Consider the following 8,265-nt stretch of genomic DNA (forward strand, 5'->3'; position numbering starts at 1 on the left):
GACGCTGTCCCAAGGTGGGGGGTGGTTGTGGCCTTGAGGCTGGCTGGCTGGCAGACACAGCCAGATTTAGAAGTCATTTTCACAGCAGGGAGCCTCCAGCCTGCCACCCACAGGGCCCTGCAGAGCCAGTCTGAGATATGGCTCATCAAGGGCTGGCCCCCAGACCTGCAGTCACTCCCCCTGTCTCCCCAGTTCCTGAGCAGCTGGCGCCGATTCCACTCTTAGGCAAAGATGGAGGAAGTCCTGGGAGATGGGAGTGGGTTACACTGACACCCTAACTGCCCAAGTGCTCCTGATATGTTATTCACCCATTCAAGTGGCTCATCTCCACCCCAGGTGTTCCCTCTCCTCTGCATCTGGCCTCTGCCCCCTCTCCCCCTTCTTCTCCTACCTCTACTTTTCTCTTCCCTAGCCTCATGTTCCCATACCCCCAACACTAGGAGCCCTAGAGAGAAATAATAACCAGGACTTAACAGTTACATATGACTGCCTAGATACCAGACATTGCTCTCAGTGTTTTACATGTTGAGTTGCTTAATCCTCCCATCAAGCTTATGAAAGAACACTGTTAATAACTTAGTTTTATAATGGAGACCAAGACACAGAGAGGTTGAGTAACTTGCCAAAGTCACACAGCCGGTATGAGGTAGATGCAAGATTTAAACCCATGCCCCCAGAGTTCCTTCTAAACACCTTAGTTCTCTGACAATGGTAGCAGTGTGGGTAAGCTCTTAGAAACTGGCATCCTGGGTGTTCAGCCTCGAAGAGGCTCAGGCAGCATAACAGGGCCCGCCTCCACAGCGCCAGCCCCTCCACTCTCCCATGCAGCTCCCCTCTTCTGCCAGCCAGCTTCAGAGCCCTGGAGGCCACGGGCTGTAGCACACTCCAGGCAGATGCTCACACCACTGCCCTGGCCTTCCTCTATCTTCCTTCTAGTCTGAGTCCCTCCTCTTCTAAGGCCCAGAGGTCCAAGGCACTCGTTCCTCAGCTGGATCAGGCTCACGCCAACCTGGCCTCAGTTTTCAGTCCTGCCTGTATCTCCCACACCTGCCCTGAGTGTACCCACAGCTCCAGTCAAACTAGACCATTTCCCTCACATCCACGCCCCTCATTTCCACAGTTGCCTCTGCTTGGAACCCCTTCCTTAAAATTCAGCCTTCCTTGTTTGACTCCTTAAAGTACTTAAGACTCCCTGCTCAATGCCACCATTACACATGTGTTTTAACCTTCACCCATGGTCAGACAGACCTTACCGACTCTTTCCTGGAGCCTAGATCAGCAACTGTTCCTCTCAGGTGCTCAGTACATAAAATGCTCAGTGGTTAGAACCTGTGGTAGAGTTGCAGGTGAGGGAGACAGACCTCAGGAACCTTTGATTTCTGCCCAAGGCGACCCCCACTTCCTTTATTTCCTCTACCAGGATCTAATTGGAAACCCTGAAATGTGGGTTTTGGGCAGGTTCAGGGTAGATGGGTGGGTGACTCTGACCCTCTCCCCTCACGTTTAGAAGCCCAAAGAGGAACGCCCTACCCCTCCAATGAGCCAAGGCAAGGCAGTGGGCTTCGCATCCAGTCCCAGGGCCTCGCAGGCCCCCAGCCCTCTCCTCCTGCTGCTCAGTCTCTCCGGGCCTGGTGGAGAGTGACCTCGAGATAATTGGAGAATGAAACTATAGGTGGTTTGAGAGCGGGACTGGAGATCTGAACGCTGAGCGGGAGCTGGAGCTGGCGGGACTCGCTGGGGGTGGGAGTAGGGGCAGAGCCCGGGCGGAAGGCCCGGCCAGGACTCCGAGACTGAGTCTGGGCGAAGCCCCCGCGCCCGCCGAGTTGGCGGCTAAATTTACCCAGGCTGACTCAGCCCTTGCCCGGAATGGGGGGTGGCGGGGAGTGCACCGGGGCAGTGGGAAGAGCCAACGGGGGTGGAGTGGGGGGCAAGGAAGGGAGAGTCCGGACTGGGGGAGACAGGAGTGGGCAGGGAGTTTCCATCTAAGAAAGGAGTCCGCCCCCCCCACACACACACACAACCGGCCACGGAGCAGGAAGGAGCCGAGGAGCCCTGGGGGAGGAACGCTGTGGGGAAAGGGTCGGTGAAAGGAAGAAGGAGCCCAGGTTGGACAAAGGGAAGCTTAGATTTATTGAGAGCCTACTCTGTGCCAGGCACTGTGCAAGGCGCTTTACATACATTATCACATTAAATCCTCACAACAACCCTGCGAGGTAGGTGTTTATATACCCCCATTTGACAGATGAGGAAACTGAGGCTCAGGGAAGAGAAGTGATTTGGCCAAGTTCACATGGCTAGTAAATAGAGAGGAGGTGTCCGAGATCAGAGAAGGAAAAAGGACGTCAGTGTCCGCGCCCCACGCTGTTTGGCGTGGGTAAGCACAAAGAGGGGCTCGGCGCGCTCCAGGTCTGGATGGCCAGAGGCCTGCACCTGACCTCGAATGCCTGGAGGTGGCAAGGCGGGGGGCCTCCCGCGCGGTATCTGGAGATCAATGATTAACTGGCAGTACCCGGGTAGGAGCGACTCGCGGACTAACTACTGGGGAAATCCGCGACCTGCGCGCGCCCCGTAGTGGCTACAGCGAGTATCACACCCCACACCTACAGGTGTTTTGGGACCAGCCTCCCTCTTTCTTCCCTGGCGGGTTCCTGGAAGAGGCAGAGATGCAAGAAATTCTCAAGAGTTCTTTCAGATGGGCGATACCACCTGGGCGAGAAATCATGGCAATGATTCAAATCATCGCTAAGAAACATTGGGGGGGGGGAGCAAAGGGGAAGGTCTGAAGAGGCCTCAAGCCGACTTATTGTCAGCCTTCCCTCTCCTGCTTGGACCACCAAGGACCAGGGACAGTGACCAGGCCACCATCCTGCCCTGCCTTGGGTAGCCCTCACCTAAACCTGAGAGACTGGTATAGGAGCCCTTGCCCATTTACTCAGCTCTTCCGTGAACCCTGGACAGTCTCTACTCTCTTGAATTGAGAATGAGTGTACGTGACAACAAAGGCCCCCAGGGACCCTACACCTCTGTTCACCTATTCCTGACTCTTTCTTGGCTCGTGAAGGGGAGGATGAGAAAAAACTTCCCCAAAGGTTTCAAAACGTCAGGGATGGACCTTAGAACTCCCTCCTTTTACATATTAGGGGGATTGCAGAGGGGAAGCGCCTTGCCTAAGGTGCCCCCCGTGAGCACGGCAGAGATGGGATTGGACTCCAATACTTGTGACATCAAAGTGAGCCCTCTCCCTGCTTTGTTGGCTGCTTCTGGACCCCTTCCTCTTCTGCCAAGGGCTTCTCTGTCACCTGTTCACCTCAGCCCGAAGCCTCTCCCATACGTTCTCCCTCCCACCCAGAGGCCCTTCCTGAAGTTGCCCTCCTATGAGTAGACCCTCCCTGCCCTCCTGCCTGCTCTTGGCCAGGCCTCTCTCCCTAACTCTACACTCCGTGCAGCCACCCCTGCTGAAGGAAGGAAGACCTTACTGGAGTGGCCTGAAAGGTGCAGGCATTAAAGTCTGCTGTTCACCCTCACCTTTCCTAATTAAAAATAAATAAATAAATCACGAATCAGCATATGCTCCCCTTCCTTTCATTTGGGAGGTTTCTATTTGGGGTGGTGAACCTGAATAGGTAAGGAGTAGGAGGAAGTCTGTGAGGAAGAGAGGGGGCCATTGGGCCCGGGGATGAACGGGTTGGGGAACACAAATACAGCAAAGGGCCTCTCACTGTCGCTCCCTATTTCCCTGTGGGGTCCCCTTAGTGTCCCTCTCCCCAAAGAGGACCTCCTCGGTCCGGCTGATGACGCCTAGAATCTCTCGGATACCGTCGCTCAGCGGCGCTGTCTTCCCGCCTTCTCGGGGCCCCGCTCGCTGGTTCCGCCAGGAGGCGCCGGAGGCTTCTGTGTCGCTTCCATCAGAAGAGCTGCTGTGAACGCTGAGCTCCGCAGCTTCGTCTGAGTCTGAGTCTGGAGCGGTGTGGCGGCGGATGCGGGACACGGCCTCCCGCAGGGCCCCGGCGTAGGGCCCAGGCGTCCGCGCCCAGCCTCGGCCCGCGTGCCGCAGGACCGCCGCCGCTTCCCCGGAGCGCTCGGCACTGTTGGCGCCGCCCGAGGTCGCTGGGCCTGAGGCTGAGTGCTGTGGGCTGCCTGGCTGCGCGGGGGCGTCCTGAAGGTTCACTTCGCCCACCGGGAGCCCCAAGATGCGGGAGGCGCGCTCCTCCAATGAGGAGTCCACAGGATTCCCGCCCTCCACTTCAAACCCGAGCCCCCCGTGTGGCTGGTGTGAAAGGCGACTGCTCAGCAGCAGCTTTTGGCAAGGGGAAGCAGAGGCCGCAGTGCCCTCGCCCTCCTTCCTGTTGCACTTCGGCGGGCTGGAGGCGTGTCCCGCAAGGCGCGCCACCCCGGCGGGCAGAAGCTGCACGCGCTGCGTTCGAGGGGTCGGAACGTACTGAGAGCGGATCACCACGCACGTGGCGTCAATGACAAAGACGCCCTCTCCAGCAGCCGGGCCGCGGGAACTCCGGGGCAGGGTGTGGGCGCGGCGGGTCGCCTTCCAGCCCTCCGAGGTTTCGTGTCCGGCCTCCTCTCTAAGACCCAGGGAATTTCTCCATCCTGTGCCTCCTGGAGCCCAGGGTCTGGGGAGGGTCTGGCTATGTCGGGGCGGCTGCTTTTTGGGGGAGGGAATCCAGCATTTGGGGAGCCAGCTCTGCTCTCTACCTTCTTGCCCTTGCCCTGAGCCCTTGAGATGGGGCCTGGACCTGGGAGCGGGACGCGGGGGGCTCGGAGTCGCATTTGCAGACCCCGTAGGAGCTGTCGCCTTGCTTGGGCTCCCAGCAGCGTCGGCTCGGGGGTGACCGTCGCTCCCACCCTGCGGGCCAGAAGCGGCCGGCCCCACGCTCTTCCCCGCGGCGGCGTTGCGAGGCTCCAGCCTTGACCTGGCTATCCCACAGCCTGGGGATCCCCCCAAGAGACCCCGCCCCTGCCGGAGACCCCAAGCCCCGAGGACGTCCCGGTAGATCCGAGGATCCAGCCTCTTCTTTGCGCACCCTCTCTCTGTCCTGGTCGGCGTCGGAGCAGGGACTGACAAGACCGGCGTCTGCGAGGGCTCGGGGCCTCTCTTAGTCCCCAAAGTCCTGTGGGGGCCTTCATAAGACGGCGGGGCCACATAGGGGGGCGGCCGGTCCCAGCGGCGCCGAGGGGCGGCCCCCACAGCGCCTCTCAGCAGCAGGTGAGCCTCGTAGCTGGGGGGCCCGGGCCTGCGACCTCCCCAGGGCCCCGCCCACGCCACCCTGGGGTCGCTCTGCGGCTGCGCCGGCGGACGGGGCGGTCGCCCCAACGGCCCCAGGTGCTCAGGCCTCGAGGGAGCTGCGAGCCCTGCAGGCTGTGCCACTCTGGGGGCGTTCCGGGGCTCCGGGCGGGGCCGACCCGGGAGACTCCTTCGGGCCCCACCAGCCTTGCGCCTTTTTCTCTCGGTCTCCTTGGCCTCCCGCTCCTGCGATGCCGCTTTCCTTTTCTCTTGCTCCCGGGCTCGGGCCTCGGCTGGGGGCCCCGCCCGCCAGTTAGTCGCCTCCTGCAGCACCCTGGAGGCCCAGGGACGGCGGGGAGGCGGCTCAGGGGATCCCGGGCGCGGCCCACACCTGGGACAATGAGCAGGAACCCTGATGAGCGGTTTGTGGGGGAAGGGAGCCGAGGCCCGGGGAGCTGGGCGCACTGCAGACCACTTTGGGCAGCCGCGTGAAGATATGTGTGTCAGTGAGCGCACACGTGCACATACGTTGGGGCTGGAGTCGAAGCAGGATTCCTCACCATCTCTCCATGCACACTTTAGCAGCGTCTGCCCCATCTCACCCCCTGCCCTGTCTCGCAGCTCCGCCTGTTTCCCCAAACAACGCGGGAAAGGTCAGGCCCTAGCTCTCGGGACGGTGGGGGTGGGGCGCGTGGGAAAAGGAAGGGGGCCAGCGGCTCTGGCTGGTGCCTGGGGGAAGTCCTCACCCGCCCGCCAGTCTGGCCCCTCACCCCTCCCTCACTCACGTGCGACTCTGCGGCCCGCGGACCCAGTGGCTGGCCTGGAAGTCCATGGGCTGTCGAGGAGGGGCGCCGCGACTATAATGACAGGAAATAGTCTTCACTTGGATCACCAGCAGCTTGGATTTCTGCACCCAGAGGCAGCTTCCAGACTCCTCATCCCGGAGCTCCCGGGGGCTGTCGGGCCCCTCGGAGAACAGATGGCCATCCAGCATCCTGCCCCACCCCACCCCGGCCCCCCACCCTCCCACCCGCCCCGATAGCCCCCTCCCAGCCCAGGAAACCGGCGCCCACTGCAGAGCGGCGGGCCCGGCGACTGGGGACTATATATACCCGGGCACACGTGTATGCCTGTGTGTGTGTGTGTGAGCGCATGTGACAGGCGCGGACGGCTCCGCGCTGCCGCCCCCCCCCCCCCCCCAGTGCAGGGCCGCCCCCTGGGGCTGGGGATTGGGCGCCCTGTCCCACTGCTCGTGTCCCCCAAGCCTGATGGGACTTGCATGAGTGGGGAGGGAACTTCTTTTTCTTGCCAATCTGGCAATTTCCCCTCCCCCATTCCCATTTCTTCAACCTTCCCGCCATTTTAACCCTTCGTTCCCCTCTGTTAGGGTGCTTGACCACCAGGGTTATGCCCTTGACTTCCTGCCTCAGACTTCAGTTTCTCAGACAGGGAGGTGATGCAAATGGAACTCAAGGTCTCTGCCTGCCACTCTTACTGGTTACCATGGGGGTGCAGGAGGGGCTGGACCACGGATGGGGGCCTATTTTTAGCGGCAGTGGCGTTGGGGTGCAGAGAGGAGATGAGTAACCAGCTTCCATGTGGTGGAGGGAGGAGGGGGTGACTTTCATGAAGCTTTTGTGCGACTCTGAGTGTGGGGAGCTCCGTTCCCCAAGCTCAGAAAGGGTGACCCCCATATCCTTAACTGCAGCCCAGAGCTTCGGTTACAGCTGGACACGGGAGTCTGTTTTGGCCATGAAAGCTATCCCCGACTCCCATTCTAGATCACAGCATGCTCTCTTCCACAATCCAGAAGCCAGGACTTGGGGGTCATACCGTTCTGTGCCCACACAGACATGCTTAGCCGGATGGAGGACAGACTAGGTGCTTTCGCATCTGCACCCTTTCAGAAGGGATGAAGGAGGAACGGTGAGCTCCCTTGGCAAAACCAATCCCCTAGCAACTGAGATGATTAAAGTGGCCCGTTTTCTGGCGCAGAGCCCCCATCACTGCCACCACAATGCCCAGCTCGCTCAGCCCCCACCTGGAGTGGTGCTCAAGGTGCTCGCCCTTTCGGCTCACTCTGGCCTGGGGAGTTGTTGTTTGCATCCACATGACCCTCCCCCGCCCCTCAAGCCTATACCAGGTGTCCCCTGATTCACCATGGTAATGTTAGTGGCAGCGCAGCCCACGCGAACCCTTCCATGCAGAGACTTAGCAACCATGCCTGGCAACCATGGCAGCAGCTCCAGTGGAGGGGAGGGGTGTGGGGAGGTGGGGGAAGAAAGTATGTGTGGCAATGGTTCCTGAGGAAGAAGGGATAATTTGCCTCTCCTGAGTGGAATAGGTATGAATAGAAAGCTATGAGGCTCCCAAATTTTGTTCCTTGTCTTTCCTTCTGCTCCATCCTCAGACCCTGAGACTGGCTGGGTTTTAGTGGAGTGGGAGAAGCAAGAGGCCCCAGTTTGTTTTCCACTAACATACCTGCAGCCCTTCAGGTACAGACCCTTGCCCAGGAGGGTCGTGGTGGGGCAGAGACTGACTGAGAGCCAGGGCAACCAAACTCAGGCCTCCTGCTCCCTGACGTGGACTTTTACATAAGAGAACCCACACATCCCCTATCCCATCCATGCAGCCCCCTTTACAACATACCAGGTACACTGAAGGCTCTTTGCTTGAAGGTGCTTCCTTCCACCCAGGTCCCACTAGAATCCTAAGGCTTTTTAAAGTCCTTGCCTCCTCCCTAGACAAACCCCACTGCACGAAGGAATGTGACACAGGGAGACAGCTGTCCTTTCCTCCATGCGCTCACCCCCACACACATAAACATACCCTAATTCTAATAACTTAGCATGCCTCCCTCCAAGTTTGGGAATGTGCTGAGAGCTGTAAACAGGTGGACACAGAAGCAGGGGTTCCTTCAAAGCCATGCCAGTACTGAAAGCTGCCTCAAGGCGTTCCCCCTATTCCATCAGGAAGTTTGGTTTGGAGGGACCAGTATGGTATGTCTAGGTTCTTCAGAGTTCTTAGGC

The 8,265-nt window shown here is 59.7% G+C and overlaps 1 protein-coding gene across 2 annotated transcripts; it reads right to left on the reverse strand.

Moving 5' to 3' along the window:
* Positions 1-2,115: 2,115 nt before the first annotated feature.
* DDN (dendrin) lies at positions 2,116-7,968 on the reverse strand. Of its 2 annotated transcripts, XM_037135959.2 has the most exons (3): positions 7,886-7,968; positions 6,022-6,093; positions 2,116-5,627 (listed from the first exon to the last, which is right to left on the reverse strand). In XM_037135959.2, exons 2-3 carry the CDS (start codon positions 6,066-6,068, stop codon positions 3,716-3,718), a joined length of 1,959 nt encoding a protein of 652 aa, XP_036991854.2. In that variant the 5' UTR covers positions 6,069-6,093; positions 7,886-7,968; the 3' UTR covers positions 2,116-3,715. The 2 variants fall into 2 exon arrangements, with proteins under 2 accessions (XP_036991854.2, XP_036991845.2); XM_037135950.2 differs by lacking the exon at positions 7,886-7,968 and having other exon boundaries at positions 6,022-6,230.
* Between the last annotated feature and the right edge of the window lie 297 nt (positions 7,969-8,265).

Source organism: Artibeus jamaicensis, unplaced genomic scaffold, assembly GCF_021234435.1.
Source record: "Artibeus jamaicensis isolate MK-2021 breed Jamaican fruit bat unplaced genomic scaffold, CSHL_Jam_final contig_233, whole genome shotgun sequence".
Classification (NCBI taxonomy): Eukaryota; Metazoa; Chordata; class Mammalia; order Chiroptera; family Phyllostomidae; genus Artibeus; species Artibeus jamaicensis.